The sequence below is a fragment of the Rana temporaria genome, chromosome 7 (genome assembly GCF_905171775.1).
Source record: "Rana temporaria chromosome 7, aRanTem1.1, whole genome shotgun sequence".
In the NCBI taxonomy this organism is placed as follows: Eukaryota; Metazoa; Chordata; class Amphibia; order Anura; family Ranidae; genus Rana; species Rana temporaria.
In genome coordinates this window covers 117,774,045-117,796,914 of record NC_053495.1, presented here as the reverse complement: position 1 = coordinate 117,796,914, position 22,870 = coordinate 117,774,045, and the positions used below count along the sequence as shown (strand labels likewise).

The 22,870-nt window shown below is 42.7% G+C and overlaps 1 protein-coding gene across 1 annotated transcript in view; it reads left to right on the top strand.

Moving 5' to 3' along the window:
* The window catches only part of CRB1 (crumbs cell polarity complex component 1), a 139,386-nt gene that overhangs the window by 98,474 nt on the left and 18,042 nt on the right, over positions 1 to 22,870 (top strand). Inside the window, exon 9 of the mRNA XM_040359888.1 lies at positions 5,250 to 5,378. Coding sequence (XP_040215822.1) covers positions 5,250 to 5,378 — 129 coding nt within the window. The remainder of the gene's footprint in view (positions 1 to 5,249; positions 5,379 to 22,870) is intronic.

Here is a 22,870-nt window from a genome sequence, read left to right as displayed (position 1 = left end):
TACCAGAAGTGAATTCTACTAAAACTGTGTGTAGTGTGATGCCTTCTTAGTTATTTATCATTGCCATAATAATTGCCATAATAATTATCTTGAAAATAAATAAGAATGTATAGAAAGGAATAAAATAAAACCCATACCAGACGGTTCTTGGTAAACATGGGTAGGACACATTATCTTATAAAGTTGAGAAACACACAGATATCACATATGCCAAGGACCACCCAGGACTACACTCAAGTCTAAATATATAATTTATATATACTATTAGAAAATCTCCTAGGCACTCCTAGAAACTTCTAGACATGGATATTTCAGTAATGTCCCTTTAACCGACTACCATGGATTACAAGAAATTAAAACTATCATAATGAGTTGACCCTTTATATAAAATATATTGTGGAAACCAGCTTCAAATGGTAGCACATTAAGGACATAGCCACTCGCTTCAATCTTCTTTTTAGGGCTTTTCTTGCCCACTTTTATTAAAACAAAATTCAAGAAAATCATACAGGTTTTCCTCACAGGGATTTTTCTCAGCATTTCACTTCCACCAAATAAATACACAGGTATACACCTTTTGGGTTACACTTGTAGTGCTACTGCTCTGGCCTCACTGCAGGCCCCTTTGTCTGCATCGTCTTTACAGTCTTCAAACACAAGCTTTGCACATACATCTAGCAGCTCTTTGCTAAACTGGCTCCCACCTGTCTCCTAGGTGGAGCCCTTGTTACTCTTGGACAGAGATATCCTCTATCCACTGGGGTGAAACCATGAACTATAGCCATGTCTCTAAAAAAAGCTCTGCACATACCTGAACTATCTGTGTGCTGATTGTTGTAAATATACCGGGTCACAGCACCAATAAGTTGTAAATATATAAGTGATAACTAATAATTATTATTGTATATATTACTATGGAAACAGGAGTGTATATGATGCAAACGCCTCCATTTCAAATTAATCTCTGCAGCAACTTGGTTCTCCAGAGAGATAGCATTGATTGATTGATTGATTGATTGAAACAAGCTCCATGTAAAAGTCATTAGTTCTGAATCCAGTCCACACCAGAGCTGCTGACAGGAGCACTGTGAAGCAGGGGCAGGAGTTCCCAGAGCTATTCTTTTCATGCACAAATTATAAGGCGGTTTGGGTGTTCCAAATATCACCAAATATAATTTAGCTGCCCAGATCTCTCAGCTGTCTCTGCCTCATGCTTCAGATGACATCCCACTGTGGGGGCTTCCAGAGCTTCCTTATTGTGCACCCCTTCGGCTTCCTTATAAACTTTACTCGCCCACTCTTAACCCTCTCATGCCTGAAAATGTGGGATTCTGTCAGATACTCGGGCAACCTCATGTCTCCCTTCTTGCCTTTTCTGCCTATCCTTCACAACCCTCTAATTCCCCAGAGTATGGGTCAGCCTCAGGCCTTCTCCTAGTGGACCCCTCATAGTTTCACGCAAGTTCAACATTTCCTGTTCTCTCTGTCTTTTCCGAAATAGGCCTCTGTCTGATAAACACATGAGGTCTCACAATCAGAACGTCCCCTACTTCTCTCTCATATGTGTCTCAGTGGGAATGGGACTTGGCGTCCGAGATAGACATAGCAGACTTGAGCAAGGCCTGGTCTTCTGTAGCAAAATGGTCACTTAACACTGCTACCCTAGAGGTGGCATATAAAGTGCTCCTGTGGTGGTATTGGGTCCCAGCTGGAATTTCCTATTCCAACCCTAGTTCTAGTGACCACTGCCTCCAGAGCTGTGGCCATCGCAGGGATGCCTTACATACATAGTATCCTTGTCCGCGACTGATAGGCTTTTGGTCCTGAGTCTTTGACCTGCTACACACTCTGTTCGACTTGACTTTTCAAAAGGATGTTAAATTGGCCCTGTTGCACTGTCCTATCGAGGGGCCGTTATGCTTGCCAGAAAAAGTTGGCAACCTACTGTACCTATTTTTGTCAGCCAGCCAAAAGAACAATTGCATGGGCCTGGGGGAAACCTAAGGTCACCTTTCATAGTGTTAGAGACAGATGACTTAGTCAATCCAATTTGGCCCTAGGGGGCTCTCAGATCATTCCTACTCATATTGAATATGCATCCAGAGGGACAGACATCCCTTCCACCATGGAAAATTAATCCACAATGGCTATTACTATTGACGGAAGAAGATAAGATAGAATTACAACTGATTGAATTCTTTAAGAAAAATAAAGATTCAACAATAGTACAATAGTAGTTTGGAATACTATGAAGGCATACAGTATATGCATGGAATAATGATTACAGAAATCCATAAAATTAAAAGTTCATCTAGGAGGCGAGAGGAGCAAGTAATGGAGATGGTGACCAAAACAGAGCAGGAAGAAAAGCGTTTAGCATGGCATGAGGCTCAGGAAATTTATAACCTTTTAATTTTAACCAAAGCAGAAAATAGTAGATTTTTTCAAAAACAAAAACATTATGAGATGTGGGAAGAGGTTGGACGTATGTTGGCGGTTATAACTCAGGCTTAAGAGGGCCCGATAACTATTACAGCAGCTAAGGACCCTGAATGAGTGGTAGCATCCAGAAGATATTCGTTGACTTCTACACCTATCTTTATGAGTTAAAGGTGTCAAAGTCAATGAATCAAGCCAAACAAACAATTTTTGGACAAATTGGCTCTCCCAAAACTTAAAATGGTGGATAGAGAATCTCTCGATAGTCCAATATCCCTTGAAGAATTAAGTCAAGCTGTTACACAAACCCATAATAATAAAACACCAGGGATGGACGGTCTACCGACAGAGATATACAAAAAATTTCATAAGATATTGCTACCAGAGCTTTTAGAGGTATTAAATGATGCATATGAAAAAGAAAAACTTCCAGAATTGATGCAGGAAACTATAGTAATAGTGATTCCAAAACAGGGAAAGGACCCAATGTTGCCTGAGTCCAATCGCTCTATTTCTCTCCTCACCTCAGACGTTAAGATTTTGGCCAGGGTTCTTGCACATAGGTTATCAAATTACATTAACAGTTTGATACATGAGGATCAAATGGGTTTTATTCGAAAGAGAGCCGCTGCAACTAACATCTGCCGGCTATTTTTGAATATGCAATTACCTATGGAAAATATGGGATCTAGAGCAATACTATGCTTAGATGCCCAAAAGGCCTTTAATATGGTGGAGTGGGAATATCTACTGGCCGTATTGTAGGCTTTTGGAATAGGACCAGGATTTTTAAAATGTGTTAAAATATTACATAGGGATCCCAAAGTAGGGTAGGAATTAATAATAAACTATCTAGCCCATTTATCTTATCTAGAGGGACAAGGCAGAGTTTCCCCCTGTCCTCACTATTATTCGCTATAGCAGTGGAGCCTCTTGCCCTTGCCATTAGACAATCAACAAAAATAGTTGGGTTTTGTTGGGCCGGAAGAGAGGATAAAGTGGCCCTTTATGCAGATGACACTCTTATTTTCCTGGGGGATATATCAAACTCATCAACGGGACTTATAAACCTTATCACCATATTTGGGCTATTTTCAGGCTTTCAGATTAATTGGGAAAAATCCATATTATTACCGCTAGACAAGTTAAAAAACCCTCTATTAATTTAAGCCTCTAAATTTCTAATTAAGGATACAATGAAATATCTGGGGATAGAGATCTCTCAGGATGTAAAAGACTATATTAACTTTGATTTCTTTCTTTGTGGCTCGGGCCCTCAGGCTTGGTCCTGCTGGCCTTGGACACGGATGCATTTTTTCTTTTACAAATTGGAATACTGATTTCCTCTGTTATGTGCCTGCTTGAATTTTATATATATGTATATATATATATATATATATATATATATATATATATATATATATATATATATATATGTTTATATTTATATATTTTATTTTTTATTTTTGTCACATCATTTATTTTTATATATATATATGTATATATTTCTAATTTTTTTTTTTTTTTTTTTATATATATATTTTTTTTTGTAAGGTTGTGTATTGTATAACAACTGTGCTTTTAAGTTTTACATTTACCCCGGTGTGATAACCGGAATGTTACCTAAGCCAGCATTAGGTCACTCTAGCAGGCCACTTGAGTTGAGGACATTCTATAGCCGGCCTTCTGGATTCGCTTTCGGATCCCTAGGAGCGGGACTAACCTCAGGTTTACGGACTATCTTTTCTGATATTTGATAAGCTTATGGTGTGTCCTCCACTGCCTTTTTTTTTCTTTTGTATTCTCTTTTTTTTTTTTTTTATTGTTGATGTGTTTTTCAATAAAACTCTTTTGTACAAGAAAAGACTATATTAACTTTGAAACCTCTATTAGCAAAATTTAAGGATAAATGCCAAAGCTGGTGCAAGTTACCTCTGACAGTGATAGGTAGAGAAAATCTTATCAAAATGAAAAACTCTACGTGTTTAATAATTCATATATTTGGATTACAGCAATTTGGTTTAGAAAAATAGAATTTCTATTTAGAGAGTTGATCTGGAGGAAAAATAGCCATGTATAAAGTTAACAAAATTGATGTTATCCAAAGAAGAGGGAGGTTTGGCGATCCCCTACCCAAAAATATTTTTTTTGCCTCACAATTACAACACTTCTCCCTCTGCTCCTTATTCCACTCTTCTGTCTTCTTTCAACATGGGGGCAAGGTGCTTTGGGGTGGGAGATGCACAGCCCCCCGCCGCAAAGCACCCATCCACCCATTTTGAGGGCATGCAGCCTGGTATGGTTCAGGAGGGGGGGTGCTCGCTCGTCCCCTCCCTTTCCTAACCTGCCGGGCTGCATGCTCAGATAAGGGTCTGGTATGGATTTTGGGGGGATCCCCATGCCACTTGTTTTTTAATTTTGGCATGTGGGTCCCCCCCGAATCCATACTAGACCCAAGGGCTGGCATGGACCTGGGGGGGACCCCACGCTGTTTTTTTCTTGATTTTTTTTTACTCATCAGTTGTTAAGGACACCGGGGCCCGACCCCTCCTTAACAACCAGCTATATACAGTGTAAAAAAAAAACGCAGCAAAATTGCGGTAAAATTGCGGTTAAAAGTGTGTCCAAAAATGTGCCAAGCACTGCAGAAACGCTCAAAAGCAACATGCATAGATGTGAATCGAGCCTAACCCTATGTTTATACAGCAGATAGACTACTGCTTTTGGGCAAAGGCAGCAGCATTGTGCAAAATGTATTATTTTTGGTATCAGCAGCTAAGTTCACAATGTCTCTGTTCTTTTAATTGCAGATTAAACAGAATGCCATCAACTTTCTGTGGAGATGAGAAGAAAAATATCACCTGCTATAACTACAGTAACTGCACTGAGGTGAATGGGTTGCTCGGGTGCTCCTGTCTACCAGGATTTGTGGGAGAAAGGTTAGTTACATTATGTGTTTCGTGTAACCTTAGCATAGTACTTACGTTTGAAGCTGAAGTTTCTTCTGTTCATGTGGGGTCAGCAGGGTGCTGTACATAGCATATCAGTACTCCTTTCAAAAGCCATCTACCCTGATGCAAACAATGGGCTTTTTTGGGGGAGGAGTTATGGAAATATAAAAATTTCCTAATGAGTGGATGTCAGTCTGTGGAAATAGGCATTCCTAGGCAGGCTGTATTTGCATGCAGATTGCGCTGGGTAGAGCCCATATGCAAGGCTAAGCTTCTATGAACTTAAATCTAATGAATGAAAGGGGCATAGAGAACATGATCCTTGATGACCTCTACTAGGAAATCAGGAAGGTCCTATTTGGTTTGCTGAAGCTTCTAATACGCACTGTGAAACACTTTTCAATTATAGGTGTCTTGGGGATTACCAGTATTTAAGGCTCTTCTAAGGTTCTTCTTGTTGAAACAGGAAAGACAAAAGGCATCTAACAATTTATAGTACACCCATTATCCACATACAACTTCAGATGCATTAATATGTGTGGCTCCCACCATTTTGACGCAATCTGAATGGATGGCCATCACTCCAGCACAATCCAAACATACCTTATTAGGTTGGCTGTTGTTTATAGTGATTCATATTTCCAAGTGTTTTTGAAAGCCTTAACTAATTTAACCGCTTCAGCCCCGGAAGAATTTGCCCCCTTCCTGACCATTGCACTTTTTGGGATACGGCACTGCGTCGCTTTAACTGACAATGTTGTGGTCGTGCGACACTGCACCCAAAGAAAATTGACGTCCTTTTTTCCCCACAAATAGAGCTTTCTTTTGGTGGTATTTGATCACCTCTGCGGGTTTTTGTTTTTTTTTCGCTATAAACAAGAAAAGAGCGAAGATTTTGATAAAAAAAGCAATATTTTTGACTTTTTGCTATAATAAATATCCCCAAAAAATATATAACTTTTTTTATTCTTCCTCAGTTTAGGCCAATTTGTATTCTTCTACATATTATTGGTAAAAAAAAACGCAATAAGCGTTTATTGATTAGTTTGCACAAAAGTTATAGCATCTACAAAATAGGGGATAGATTTATGGAATTTTTTTGTATTGTAATTATTTTTTTACTAGTAATGGCGGCGATCTGCGATTTTTATAGTGACTGCGATATTGCGGTGGACACATCGGACACTTCTGACACTATTTTGCGACCACTGTCATTTATACAGCGATCAGTGCTATAAAAATGAAATAAAAGTTAAATGCAGGGTAGTGGCGCTGCTAATGTGTAGTATTTTGTGTATCCTTATCTTCAGTGTGACCAATTGTACCAGTAAGAGTTAGAGTGTCGGGCACCTTGATGCGGTGGACTCATGAAAAGAGCCTCCGATAATGTTTGGGGGTTCCCTTATTAATGAGTAATTGTGATAAAAAATGTGATAAAAAATGCCCACTGATGGGCTGAAAGTGATATGGAAGTGCTTAAACAGTGGTGACCTGGAGGTGTGTGTCCGGGATAATCCAAACCGCTAGACGTCCCTCCTGCGCCTCCACTGAGGTGTGTAAGTGAATATTAATAAGTGATGCAAAAAAAGAAAATTACAAAAAGGTGAAGCAAATACAAAAACAAGCAGAAAGAATTGATGTGAGGTAACTCAGTGGGATGCACTCCCGCTGATCATACGTGTATAAATGAAACAAAGTCCATATATGATTGATCAATGTGATGAACCACACTTATCTGTAAAAGTGTAGTAAACAGCAAGTAATAAATAGATAAGATTTCTGTGACTGGGTGACTGATCATGGAGGGCCGCCCCTGAGCTCCACGATATATCCTACTGTCCCCAGTCCAGTATATTAGCAAAATATTGTGCAGTGCATAAAAAAGTAATAGATGGGTAAACAGTTGCTGGCAGCCTTAAATCCTATGTCTGGATCATCAAACGGACTTCCGTATTCCCCCCTTCTGGGTCCCCACTCACCGGATAGTAGTCCCCACGAGGGGGTGTTGAGCCTTACGGGACCAATGGGATGTGTTGATCGCTTACCAGCTAATACCGGGTGGGATCCTCGGCTGGCCACGGGGACCTCGTACAGTGGTGGTTATGGTGATGAACGTAAAAGGAAAAAAGAAGTCCACATAGAGTAGTAGGTCCAGGTACTCTGGGCGAATTTATTTGTAAAAAACTTCAGCAGTTTCCAACAACGAATAAAATAAATAAATAAAAAAAAAAAACAAGGTCAAGCTTGCTTGCAAGCAAGAACTGACCGAGATGCAGTAAAAAGTGTATAAAAATAATGGAGCAGAGCGTCAAGCATGTCCTGGGTAGTGCTGCGGTTAAGCTGCAATGGCGAGCGTGGAGTGTGTTTGCGTTCCACCGCAGTATGCTCCTAACCCGGAACTGGCTCTGACGTAGGACGTGTGACGTGATTGCGGCTGGGTCCCCTGACGCGTTTCGTCAACCTTTGATAACGTCCATTCGACGAAACGCGTTAGTGGACCCAGCCGAAATCACATCACACGTTCTATGTCAGAGCCAGTTCCGGGTAAGGAGCATACTGCTGTGGAATGCAAACACACTCCACGCTCGCCATTGCAGCTTAGCCGCAGCACTACCCAAGACCTGCTTGACGCTCTGCTCCATTATTTTTATACACTTTTTACTGCATCTCGATCAGTTCTTGCTTGCAAGCAAGCTTGACCTTGTATTTCATTTTTAAATTTATTTTTATTCTTTGTTGGAAACTGCTGAAGTTTTTTACAAATAAATTCGCCCAGTACCTGGACCTACTACTCTATGTGGACTTCTTTTTTCCTTTTACGTTCATCACCATAACCACCACTGTACAAGGTCCCCGTGGCCTGCCGAGGATCCCACCCGGTATCAGCTGGTAAGCGATCAACACATCCCATTGGTCCCGTAAGGCTCAACACCCCCTCGTTTATTACTTGCTGTTTACTACACTTTTTACAGATAAGTGTGGTTCATCACATTGGTCAATCATATATGGACTTTGTTTCATTTACAGGCATACCCCACTTTTAAGTACACAATGGGGTTTATTTACTAAAGCTGGAAAGTGCAAAATCAGACTCACTTCTGCATAGAAACCAATGAGTTTCCAGGTTTTATTACCAAATCTTAATTTATCAAGCTGGGGTTAGAAGCTCATTGGTTTCTATGCAGAAGTGAGCCTGATTTTGCCCTTTCCAGCTTTAGTAAATAAACCCCATTGTGTACTTAAAAGTGGGGTATGCCTGTATACACGTTTGATCAGCGGGAGTGCATTTTTTATCACAATTACTCATTAATAAGGGAACCCCCAAACATTATCGGAGGCTCTTTTCATGAGTCCACCGCACCAAGGTGCCCGACACTCTAACTCTTACTGGTACAATTGGTCACACTGAAGATAAGGATACACAAAATACTACACCTTAGCAGCGCCACTACCCTGCATTTAACTTTTATTTCAACCTTTACTGTCCCTCTGGGGGGCTAGACAGGGGGCAGCAGCTCATCTACCTAAACCTTAGCGCGGAATTTCCGCTCTCTATATCAGTGCTATTAAAATGCACTTATTATATTGCAAATGACACTGGCAGGGAAGGTGTTAAACACTAGGGGGTGATGACGGGGTTAAGTGTGACCCTAGGGAGTGATTCTAACTGTGGGGGGATGGGCTACAACTGACATGACAGAGATCACTGCTCCCGATGACAAGGAGCAGTAGATCTCTGTCCTGCCACTAGAAAGAAATGGGAAATGCCTTATTTACATAGGCACCTCCCCATTCTGCCACTCCGTGACACCATTGCAGGCCGCCGGCAAACATCAAGGTACGAGGCACAGTCACAGAGAGCGCAGCGGGCGCCTGCCGCGCGGCTTTTTAAAGGGGACGTACCTGTACACCCATTTGCCAACCGCTGCCATTGTGCTGACGTATATCGGCATGCAGTGGTCGGCAAGTGGTTAATAAACATTGCTTTACTGAACTTGCTGGGTTTCTGGTAGGTGAGCGTTTATTTCTAGACCAGTTTATTTCCTGTTGCTTTTCTAGTCTTCTAACTCAAAAATATTTGTTGTGATGATTTTTTTATTTTATTTTGTGCCTTAGTACACTCTCAGAAACACTACAATGACATACAAAGCATTAAATATATATATAAAGCCAGGGACAGTTACATATCTATTTTGAAGCAGAATCTGTTTAACATTTCTATTTTTTGTTCTTGGAAAGTAAAATGGTTTATTCACTTGAACAGAATAATCCTTTAATATGATGCTTTCATACAATAGGTTCTTTTTGTGTTCAGTCCTTCTTTCAAACAATACTTCAGATACGTCTTTCAGTTTTACGTCAACAGTATGATGAAGAGTCTTCTTTTTAAGCCACCTTTCCACACACGTCTCTATTCAGAAATCCTTTTTTCATCAGACACCCACTGCTGTCCATCTGTTACATCTGCTTCAAACAGCATAACCACTTTTCCTGGGACATTTGAAAAAAAGGAGATCCTGCCCATCACAGTGCAAATTAGTCAATGAATGTAAAAATAAATGCAGAACAGCATTATAGAACAGACACACAAATAAATGATACATTCATAACATTTACATTTTTGCCTCAACTAGAAGTCATATTTAAAGGAATATTAAAGGCAAAATAATAGGGCTGTGACTGATTAAAATTTTTGTGTTCGATTAATCGTTTTGTTTTTTAATCGATTAATCGACTAACTTCGATTAATTAATACAACTACTTTTAGCTGATCCCCTTGCATGGCAACTCTGCATTAGCCAGTGGTAAATGTGGTGGGGGCAGCATGGGGGCAGATGTGTATATTCTTGCAGTATGGGGGCAGATGTGTATATTACAGCATCTGCCCCCATGCTGTAATATACACATCTGCCCCCATGCTGTAATATACACATCTGCCCCCATACTGCAAGAATATACACATCTGCCCCCATACTGCAAGAATATGCACATTTGCCCCCATACTGCAAGAATATACACATTTGCCCCCATGCTTTAATATACACATCTGCCCCCATGCTGCAAGAATATACACATCTGCCCCCTTGCTGCAAGAATATACACATTTGCCCCCATGTGTACATTACAGCATGGGGGCAGATGTGTATATTCTAGCAGTATGGGGGCAGATGTGTATATTAAAGCATGGGGGCAGATGTGTATATTCTTTCAGTATGAAGGCAAATGTGTATATTACAGCACAGGGGCAGATGTGTATATTACAGCACGGGGGCAGATGTGTATATTACAGCATGGGGGCAGATGTGTGTATTACAGCATGGGGGCAGATTTGTATATTACAGCATCTGCCCCCATGCTTTTATATACACATCTGCCCCCATGCTGTAATATACACATCTGCCCCTATGCTGTAATATACACATCTGCCCCTATGCTGTAATATACACATCTGCCCCCATGCTTTTATAGACACATCTGCCCCCATGCTTTTATAGACACACCTGCCCCCATGCTTTAATAGGCACACCTGCCCCCATGCTTTAATAGACACACCTACCCCCATGCTTTTATAGACACATCTGCCCCCATGCTTTTATAGACACATCTGCCCCCATGCTTTTATAGACACATCTGCCCCCATGCTTTTATAGACACACCTGCCCCCATGCTTTTATAGACACACCTGCCCCCATGCTTTTATAGACACATCTGCCCCCATGCTTTTAGAGACACACCTGCCCCCATGCTTTTAGAGACACACCTGCCCCCATGCTTTTAGAGACACACCTGCCCCCATGCTTTTAGAGACACACCTGCCCCCATGCTTTTAGAGACACACCTGCCCCCATGCTTTAATATGGATGGTTGTCCTCTCTTACCCGTCCACAGAGTAGCTGACACGTGCGAAAGGGAAGATGATACAAGCAGGCAGGCGGGTGAGGATGACGTCAGCGCGCCGCTACTCGGCTGACACCGGGTGGACAAAGATGGCCGCGGCTTCCGGAGCTAGGCCGAAGCCGCGGTCTGTCCTATGGGCGAGACCGCGGAGCTCACCTCACTCCGCGGATCGTGGTCAATCAAAATAATTTTAGTCGATCAAAGAAATTAACGATTAATCGAACAATTAATCGTTAATTTCCGCAGCCCTACAAAATAACAAACATGTCATACTTTTCTGCTCTGTGCAGTGGTTGCAGAGCACCCCAAATCCTCCTCTTCTTGGGTCTTCTCAGGTTCCCCGCTGGCACTCCTGGCCCCTCCTTCAAATAGCTTGCTATGGGGGCACTGAGCATGCTCACTTTCAAGCCGCTGCTCTGTGTGTCCATTTACACATGGAGTGCAGCTCAGCTTAGCTTGCTCCTCATTGGCACACTGGCTGTGATTGACAGTAGTGGGAGCCTAGGGCACCTGCTGCTGTCTCATGTACAGTGGTGGAGTGGCCTCTCTGCGCTGGACCACGTATCTGATACGTGAACCCACGACTCGGCTGTGTTGTGATTCATCACAGTACATTCTGATCATCGGATGCCAGCCAATGATTGACCGCTAGCTCCGATCTTCCCCAAACACCTCCAGAGCTGTGATCCGTGACAGGGATCTGGTTGCTTTTTAATTTTTCTGCTAAGTAGGAAATGAAAACAACTAGATCCCCAGTAAAAGCAGCACACACACAAACACTTGTTATGCACATATTTAACCCCTTGATTTCCCTAGATGTTAAACCCTTCCTGCCCAGTGTCATTAGTACAGTGGGGAAAATTATTATTTGACCCCCTGCAGATTCTGTAAGGTTGCCCACTTACAAAGGAATGAAGGGTCTATAAGTTTTATCATAGGTGTATTTTAAACTGTAGAGACAGGATATGAACCAAAATTCGAGAAAAAAACACACAATACAAATGTTATAAATTGAGTTGCAGTTCAACAAGTATTTAATCCCCTACCAACCAACAATTGTCGCTACAACGCATATTTACTACGTGCCAACTTAAGTGCTACTTGTATATGGGCACATGCACCAAAGTTGCGGAACATGTTTGCCTAAACTTCCTATGCTAAGGGTTTACGTATTATATACCTTCTCCCTTAAATCGCCTAATGCACGACGCTATGTAATGCTCATAACCACTAGCGTACAATTGTGCATTACAACCTTTTTGGAACTTAATATAATTTTAATCGCTAAGCCTTGGTTGCATGGTGTAATGCATCTATGCTTAGTAGCTCAACGCCTTTCTTTATGTGACATAGAGATGATGTATAGGTCCCCCAAACTCATGTTGCGAGGAGTGACGCCTGGGGCCTAATACTGAGTTGTCGCATAGAGAATCGCATTGAAGTCCTTGCTAACCGCAGTTGTGGTTCACTCCGTTCACAAGTGCTGTTATATAGGCCTACCGAATTTACAGAGAAGCTGCTTACTGACCTATTCAGCCTGACTGACTTGCCACCAACCTTTGTTGTGGAGTGCACCTACAGGGTCCGACCGACCCCTCCTAGGCCTGGGGCACTGCCGCGTCCTTTCCTGCTACGGTTCCTGAACTACAGGGGCTGGGACTGCATCTTAGCTGCAGCCCGGGTCAAGCCTGATATCAAATATGAAGACACAAAGCTGCTTTTCTTTCCCGACTATTCCCAAGAAATACAACAACGGCACAAATCTTTTACTGAACTTCGAAAGAGGCTGAGAGAAAAAGGCATCCGGTGTATACATTCCCCCTCCCTTTTCCTCAACCACCCTATACACAATCTTAGAGATACTCACCCTGTACTGCCCTGCAAAATTCTTGCTTATGGGCGACTTCAATGCCATTCTGGCCCCAGACCTGGACAGACCTACCCCCCCAAACAATTCTTCACAGATCTACTTACATGGGCCCAGACTCTGGCCCAGATTCTCAAAGGAGATACGACGGCGTATCTCCAGATACGCCGTTGTATCTCTGAGTCTGAGCGGTCGTATCTATGCGCCTGATTCGTATAATCAGTTACGCATAGATTTGAATTAGATCCGACCGGCGTAAGTCTCTTACGCCGTCAGATCTTAATTGCATATTTACGCTGGCCGCTAGGGGCGTGTACGCTGATTTACGCCTAGAAATATGTAAATCAGCTAGATACGCGAATTCACGAACATACGCCCGGCCGACGCAGTACAGATACGCCATTTATGTTCGGCTTTTCCTGGCGTAAAGTTACCCCTGCTATATGAAGCGTACATGCGGCGTACCAATGTTAAGTATGGACGTCGTTCCCGCGTCGAATTTTAAATTTTTTTTGGCGTTTGCATAAGTCGTCCGTGAATGGGGCTGGACGTCATTTACATTCACGTCGAAACCAATACGTCCTTGCGGCGTACTTTGGAGCAATGCACAGTGGGATATGTCCACGAACGGCGCATGCGCCGTTCGTAAAAAGCGTCATTTACGTGGGGTCACACCACATTTACATAACACACGCCCACATCTTCAAAATTTTAATTAGGCGGGCTTACACCAGCCTATTTACGCTACGCCCCCGCAACTTACGGAGCAAGTGCTTTGAGAATACTGCACTTGCCCGTCTAAGTTGCGGAGGCGTAACGTAAATAGGATACGTTACGCCTGCACAAAGATACGCCGATCTACGAGAATCTGGGCCTCTGGGTGTAACTGAGGTGTGAAAATGGAAATATCCCACGACTAGAGCCTACTCCTGTTTCTCCACCACATACAAAACCTCCTCCCGGATCAACCTCACTTTTTTCCAACCCGTCTATGCTGACCAATGTTTTGATTGCCACCTACCTGCCCAGCGGGCTCTCAGACCACTGCCCTCTACTCCTCAACATCCACTCTCCCTCCTCCCGAACCTTGGCCCTTTTGCTCTCCCATGCAGACCTGACAAATACTATCCCCCCACTCCTAGTGGAATACTGGGACCTTAATGCAGGGTCCCCCTCCACGGGAGTGACCTGGGACGCCTTCAATGCCTTTACCAGAGGGCAATACTTCTCCTCCATTGCCGGAATCCGTAGAGAACAGACTTCTACCACGACTGCCCTACAGGCTGCTGTGCAATCCAAATGTAGACACATATGCTGCCAACCCTACTGACGCACACTTTGACTCCCTTCACGCCGCGAAGCACAACTTACACCTTCCCCTCACTGAGGTCACTAGACTTGACCTCTGCCGGAACAAGCAGAGGATTTTTGAACAGGGAAACCACAATGGTCGCCTTTTGGTGATGCTGGCACAGCATGACAGACCCTTGACAGAGAACCCTAGTGTTGTGCCCCCTCTGGGCGAATCGGTATCTTCCCTACCAGACGTACTAGAGACCTGTAGTTCCATCTACACCTCTGTACTGTCCTCGTATTTCCTTGGTGTTACCAAGGAAAGGTACTAAAGGCAATGAGATCCTACCCTGCTGGGAAATCTCTAGGTCCTGATGGCCTTCCTTTTGAGTTCTACAGAACTCATGGGGACCTGCTAGCCCCCAGGCTTGATGATGTTGACATCAATAGCACACAGCAGCTGGAACATGGATAGATGCTCAGTGGGGAAGATTTGGACCCCCTTATACTAACCTCTCTGACCATCCAAACCACCGACCTTCCTTGTTTTCCCATTGGTCAAAGTGGTCACATGCCAGCACGTGCCCAATCAGAATCGCTCTGATCCATCCTGGAAGCCCTAAGGAAAGATGGGGAAGAAGAGCGGGGCTTTGAAATCTCCAGACCACTGCACCAGCTGTCTGGGCAGTAACAGCTAATCACACAGGGAGGCAAGTGCAGCAGAAACCAGGGGTGGGGGGAGGGTTTAGTGTGTTTGTTCTCTATGGGACAGGTAAGTAGCATTTCTCTTTTTTATATGGAAATCTAATTTCTACATATAAAATATATTGCACGTTTAGGAAATATTTAGGAGATATTCCTTGTTCCTTGTACCTACAAGTAAGGCTGCATACACACGATTGGTCCATCCGATGAGAATGGTCTGATGGACCGTTTTCATCGGTCCAAACCGATCGTGTGTGGGCCCCATCGGTTAGTTAACCTCCGGTCAAAAAAATAGGAACTTTAAAATTGAACTGATGGACGCCTAACCGATAGGTCAAAACCGATCGTTAGTATGCAAAAGCATCGGTTAAAAACCTGCGCATGCTCAGAATCAAGTCGACGCATGCTTGGAAGCATTGAACTTCATTTTTTTCAGCACGTCGTTGTGATTTACGTCACCGCGTTCTGACACGATCGGTTATTTAACCTATGGTGTGTAGGCACATCAGACCATCAGTCAGCTTCATCGATAAACCGACAACGGTTCTTCGGACCGTTCTCATCGGATGGACTGATCGTGTGTACGAAGCTTAAGATTTATTATAAGCTTAATTGTAGATACAAGTCAGCAAGCAGTGTTTAATACCGCTTTATGGCATTATAATCCTTGCTACCTGCACCATGTGTATTTGTGCACTGATCATGTACTTTTATGGTATAATTTTTTGTCCCCAACACACACCCTATAGTAAATCATTACATCCCTGTGTCAGCAATGTCTGTTTGTGTTCAAGAATAAGATATGTGGCATGGCACTGCACTTATATTATTTGCGCTACCCTTTGCTGAAAAAACTGTGTTCAACCAAGTGTTGCTATAGCTGCATGTGTAACAAAATACACAAGATAGAAAAAGTAAACCGATAAAGCCTGCCCACTCAAACACATGAACAAATCAAAACACTGTCTTAACATTGTCCAAAAAAGTCAAAACAAAGTTAGGTCGTGCTAGCCTTAATTCCAAGCAATATAAATGGCAGTAACATTCAAATATAGCATATAAATAATAATTGCCAACATGCCATAAAATGTACTAATAACAATGATCTGTGCCATACAGAAATGATCTTTGAGTTGAATACCATACCTCCAGTTGGACTGAATACTGGCATAGAGCTCTTTACGTGAGTGATCAGGAGAGCTCCAGCTGTTCTTGTAGCTTTTGTGCAATTTTATATATTTTTAGCTTACAGTTAAATGAAGCATTGTATTAGTATTTAGGAGTTTTATTAAACAATGCATATGGTTTTATATACTTAACACAGATGATTTTAATCATCCAACAATAATCCTTTGATTGTCTATTCAGTGGATTTGGGAGAGCCAGGGTTAGGTTGTTAGGGCAAGATGAGAGAAAAGTGCTTATAAGAAGTTCTACTCCTTGAAATAGATCAGCAGTCCGAATTGAAATGTCTCGGGTTTACAGCCAAAGATAATGTCACATGGGTAGGGGAGCCAACATATTGCATCATGGGTTTATGGGACTTTCCTGGCACCAAATATAATTCAAAAACATATAATAAATATAAAAACAGTTATTTGTAATAAACTGATTTTTTATATATATATTTTCTGTTTTTGAATTATATTTTGTGCTGGGGAAATTCCATACACCCATGGCACAATTTGTTGGATAGACTATTTCAGGGATGTTGGCACCCAAGCAGCCTCCAATCACACCAGTTATCTTATCTTACCTGGAGGAGACTCCCTTTGTTGCCTGCTTCTAGCATGGTTATCCATTGGAGCACCTACGGCCAGAATGCAGGTGGTTACTGAGCGTATCCCTTCCCCATTCTGCTGACTCCACTTGCAGCCTCTGTTGTAATGATCTGGCTGCTGTAGTTGTGTTTATCTGAGGCCTACTGTGCATAGAGCAGAGCAGCACCGATACGAATGCAGGTATTGCCGGGTTTTAATGGATATTGATATGACCTATAAGTAGAGTTGAGCGGACACCTGGATGTTCGGGTCCGAACCCGAACTTTAAAAAAAAAGTTCGGGTTCGGGAACCCGAACCCGAACTCCGAACCCCATTGTAGTCAATGGGACACGGACTTTCAGAAAAAAAAATGTGCGGAGGTCCCCGCAAATTCAATAACCAGACCCTTTAGGTCTGGTATGGATATTATGGGGAACCCCGCCGTCAATTAAAAAAAAAAAATGACGTGCGGTTCCCGGTAAATATCCATAACCAGACCCTTCAGGTCTGGTATGGATATTAAGGGGAACCCCGCCGTCAATTTAAAACAAAAATGACGTGCGGTTCCCCCTAAATATCCATAACCAGACCCATTATCCGAGCATGTTGACCTGGCCGGCCGCAGAAAAGAGGGGGGGACAGAGTGCGGCCCCCCCCTCTCCTGAACCGCACCAGGCCACATGCCCTCAACATGGGGAGGATGTCCCCATGTTGATGGGGACAAGGGTCTCATCCCCACAACCCTTGCCCGGTGGTTGTGGGGGTCTGCGGGCGGGAGGTTTATCAGAATCTGGAAGACCCCTTTAACAAAGGGGACCCCCAGATCCTGACCCCCCCCTGTGTGAAATGGTAATGGGGTACACTGTACCTCTACCATTTCACGAAGGAAGTGAAAAGTATTGCAAAAAAAACACACTGACACCGTAGAATAAAGTCCTTTATTAAAAAAAAAAAAACTCCAGCGCTGAAAAATCCACTCGTTCCCGGCTTCCAGCGTTGTCCTCATCCTGCGACGGTGATCTCCGGCGATGAGAAGATCCTGCGGCGTCCATGTCATCTTCGATCCATCGCTCAGAAGATCCATCTGGAGCGCAGCATCCCCGACCTCCTCATCGCCGGACACAGCCCAGCGGAATGACGCGTTGGGGCTGTGTGACATTACTTATAGAGAGGAGGCAGGGGCACCCGTCACGTGACCCCGCCCCCTCTGACGTACCCTCTGCTACGTCACTGGGGAAGCCCAAAAAGAGGGAAGCCGGGCTTCGCCAGTGGCGTAGCAGAGGGTACGTCAGAGGGGGCGGGGTCACGTGCCCCGAGACAAAGTGATTCTTTCACGAAACGCGTCGGGCGGAGCGAGCGGCACTCCTGTGTCATCCCCTCTCAACCGTCTACTCTCCACGAGCAGTCCTGTTGCCTGCAAGCGTCCGGCCGGAGCTGCATGGCAGAAATGTTTTATTGAATCTCCTGAAATGTGAGTGTAATATTTGCTATATCTGTTTGAATAAAGTCACATTTTGGTTTTATGCTATGGAAGCATTTCCTCTTTTCTTCATCTGGTTTATGTGAATACCATTGTGGAGTCTGCTTACATCCGGATACCAACACCGTTTACTGAGGAGTTATACGCTGGGCTTGGTCCGTAGGGACCTTAAAATCTGGTAAGCGGCTTGCGACCACTGGTGGCGGATTCACTTTTGGATAATTTAGTCCACGGATAATCGCATGATTATAAAGTGCACGGGTGTTCCCAACTGTCACACTATGGACTTCCTTTTTCCTTTGAATTATTGAGAACATGAACTGTTTATGTCACAGTTTCCGTTTATATTGTAATAATCACTTATTGTCATTTCTGGTGGAAGCCGGAAAATTGTGATATATTTTATATTTTTTATACGCTATTTTTTTATATGCTAATTTTATTTATTTACCCTTTTTGGGCATCCAGGGCTCTGGAGCTCAATCATCTAGTATATAGTCACCTAATTTTCAATTATAGGTCACTGTAATTTAGCTTCTATTTTTGATATACATTTGGGTACACGTCCATTGTATTTTTCACAGGTTTCACATGATCTGTATATTTATGTGTACATTTCTGGGTTAGCGCAGTTATCTCCTTTTCCATTTATCTTTTGTGTTTGTTTGACATACTAATTGCTGCTTATCAATCCACATTTATTCACTTAGCGCAGTTGCTTCCCCCTCTTTTTAAATATCCATACCAGACCTAAAGGGTCTGGTTATTGAATTTGCGGGGACCTCCGCACATTTTTTTTTCCCGAACTCCGATCCCGGACCCAAACTTTTTTCAATTATTCGGGTTCGGGTCCGGGTTCGGGAAAAACCCAAAGTCCGTACCGAACCCGAACTTTACAGTTCGGGTTCGCTCAACCCTACCTATAAGTAGTATATATGCATGTTAAGGCCCATAAACACGATCAGACTTTTTGACAACAAATGTCCGACGGACCTGTTTGATCGGACAATCCGACCATGTGTACGCTCCATCGGACAAACTTTTTGTGTTTTTCATCGGACAAATGTTCGCTGTGCGAACAGACAAACTTTCCGGCAACAAATGTCCTACGTCGGCTAATCTGATCGTGTGTACACAAGTCTGTCGGACTAAAGTCCAAAGTTCAAACACGCATGCTCAGAACCAATGGTAAAGATCAGACAATAGCAGAAGTTGCCCACAGGATGGCGGTAAAGAGCTGAAAAACCACATGATTTGGTGTAAAATGTCTGAAAAAGTCCTGCCGTGTGTATGCATACCAAGTTCACCGCCAATGCCCTTCAAACAAAAATCCACGGAAAAGTCCAATGGAAGTCCGATCATGTGTATGAGGCTTTAGCAGCAGAAATAATTATTATTAGCATGTTTTATGGCATTTTGGCAGTTATTATTTTTATGCTTTAGTTGAATGATGCTTACATTTATTTTTTGGGAATTACCACAAATTCAATCTAATTTTGTTTTAATATATTTGTGGCTGCTTTTTGGTGGATCAGAGCCTTTAGGTGAGCTGCTGCATACATTTATTTTGTACTTCCTTTTGTGCTGTGGGATTTTCTGGGTGTTCAAAAAATGTCATAACAATATAATCTGCAAACATGAAGTCATTTTCTGTCTATTTACTGTATGTTCTATGCTCCAAAGAAATTCCTTTGTTGAAACCCCTCTGTGCATGTGTGAGGTGTAAAGCCTGTTGTTCACATAGGGCCTACTAAAGTGTATGCCCATGACTGGCTTAGTTTACCTGAAAGGGAATGCACAGATGTTCCTTATGCAGGCAGTCCCCTTGATGTCAATTGGGATGGTGTGGCTGCATGGAGACAGCCGCTGCTTCCAATTTGACATCTTTTTTAACATTACATTCAGCCGAGTTGTCCTAATGACAATCAGCTGTTTTTTTTTCGTACATACTGTATTTCACTGCAGCTTCCGGGTATGTCTTCTGCGGGACTGGGCGTTCCTATCTGATTGACAGGCTTCCGACCGTCGCATACAGCGCATCACGAGTTGCCGAAAGAAGCCGGCTTCTTTCGGCAACTCGTGACGCGTAGTATGCGACGGTCGGAAACCTGTCAATCAGATAGGAACGCCCAGTCCCGCAGAAGACATACCCGGAAGCGGCAGTGAAAATAAGGTATGTACGAAAAAAATAAAATAAAAACAGCCGATTGTCATTAGGACAACTCGGCTGAATGTAATGTTAAAAATTTATTTTTTGGGTGAACCTCCACTTTAACACAACTGACATTGGTGTCCCCGCTTGGGAGATTTACCCTTTCTGTTAATCTGCCTGACCATTGTCTCTGGCACAAAAAGTCATAGGCAATCCAGAATTTTGCAGTTGTCAATGAAAGGGGAGGTGAGATTAATCATCCAATGGAGCAATTTTCCAGTAAGAATTGTCAGGCCCCGTACACACGAGGAGACATGTCCGATGAAAACGGTCCGCGGAACGTTTTCATCGGACATGTCTCTCCTGGAAGCTTTTGGTCTGATGTGTGTACACACCATCAGACCAAAATCCCCGCGGACAGAGAACGTGGTGACGTAGAAGACACCGACATTCTCAAACACGGAAGTGCAATTCTTCCACGCATGCGTCGAATCAATTCGACACATGCACGGGATTTTGGGACGCTGGTTACACGTCATAACCAGCGGACATGTCCGATTAGGTGTACTAACCATCGGACATGTCCGACGGACATGTTTCCAGCGGACAAGTTTCTTAGCTTGCTAAGAAACTTTTGTCCGCTGGAAACCTGTCCGCTAGGCCGTACACATGGCGGACATGTCCGCGGAAAATGGTCCTTACTGTACTGAACCATCTCATGAGAATGGAGAAATTAATTGCCATGGCTAATGATAACTTTGCTTCTTTTTACGAACTATGGTATGCATAGATGGAATTTTCAATTTAACCTAAAATGTTGTCCTTTCTTACTTACAGTGCCAATGTAAATGTATTTTATTGGGATTTTATGTGATAGACCAACACAAAGTGGCACATAATTGTGAAGTGGAAGGAAAATGATAACTGGTTTTCAATTTTTTTTTAAATATCTGAAAAGTGTGGCGTGCATTTGTATTCAGCCCCCTTAGTCAATACTTTGTAGAACCACCTTTTGCTGTAATTACAGCTGCAAGTCTTTTTGGGCATGTCTCTACCAGATTTCCACATCTAGAGAGTGAAATTTTTGTCAGATTGGATAGAAAGCATCTGTGAACAGCAATTTTCAAGTCTTGCCACAGATTCTCAATTGGATTTAGGTAATTCTTTAAATATGTAAACAGTAAAAAAAAGTGAGGACAGACCATATTGGCCCCATAAATAATAAGGAAGGACATCTGGTTCCAAAGGATGGGGAGATAGCAAAGGTATTGATTGTATTCTTCTCCTCAGTCTTTACGAGGGGCTTTAGTAACCAAAGCTGCAGTGTTTATCCTCATGACACAACACAGGAAGCACCTCCATGGTTAACAGAGGACAGAATTAAAATAAGACTTGGGAAAATTAATATTAATAAATGACCGGGACCAGATGGCTTGCACCCGAGAGTACTTGGGGAACTCAGTCAAGTAATTGTCAGACCATTGTTCCTAATTTTTACTGACAGTCTACTGACTGGAATGGTACCAGCTGATTGGAGAAAAGACAATGTAACACTAATATTTAAAAAGTATACATCCCTGGAAATTACAGACCAGTTAGCCTAACATCAATAGTATGTAAGCTCTTGGAGGGGATGATAAGGGACTATATACAAGATTTTAGTAATGAGAACGGTACCATTAGCAGTAATCAGCATGGATTCATGAAGAATCGTTCTTGCCAAACCAATCTATTAACCTTCTATGAGGAGGTGAGTTTCCATCTAGATAAAGGAAGGCCCGTAGACGTGGTGTATCTGGATTTTGCAAAAGCATTTGACACAGTTGCCCATAAACGTTTACTGTACAAAATAAGGTCTATTGGCATGGACCATAGGGTGAGTACATGGATTGAAAACTTTCTGTGCTGGGACCAATCCTGTTTAATTTGTTCATAAACAACCTGGAGGATGGGGTAAACAATCTCTGTATTTGCGGACAATACTAAGCTAAGCAGGGCAATAACTTCTCCGCAGGATGTGGAAACCTTTCAAAAAGGTCTGAACAAACTAATGGGGTGGGCAACTACATGGCAAATGTGGTTTAATGTAGAAAAATGTAAAATAATGCATCTGGGTGGCAAAAACATGAATGTAATCTATACACTGGGGGAGAACCTCTGGGGGGAATCTAGGATGGAAAATTACATGGTGCTCCTAGTAGATGCTAGGCTTAGCAATGGCATGTAATGCCAAGCTGTAGCTTACAAAGCAAACAGAATATTGGCATGCATTAAAATGGGGTTTAACTCCAGAAATATAATGATAACTCTCCCGCTCTATAAGA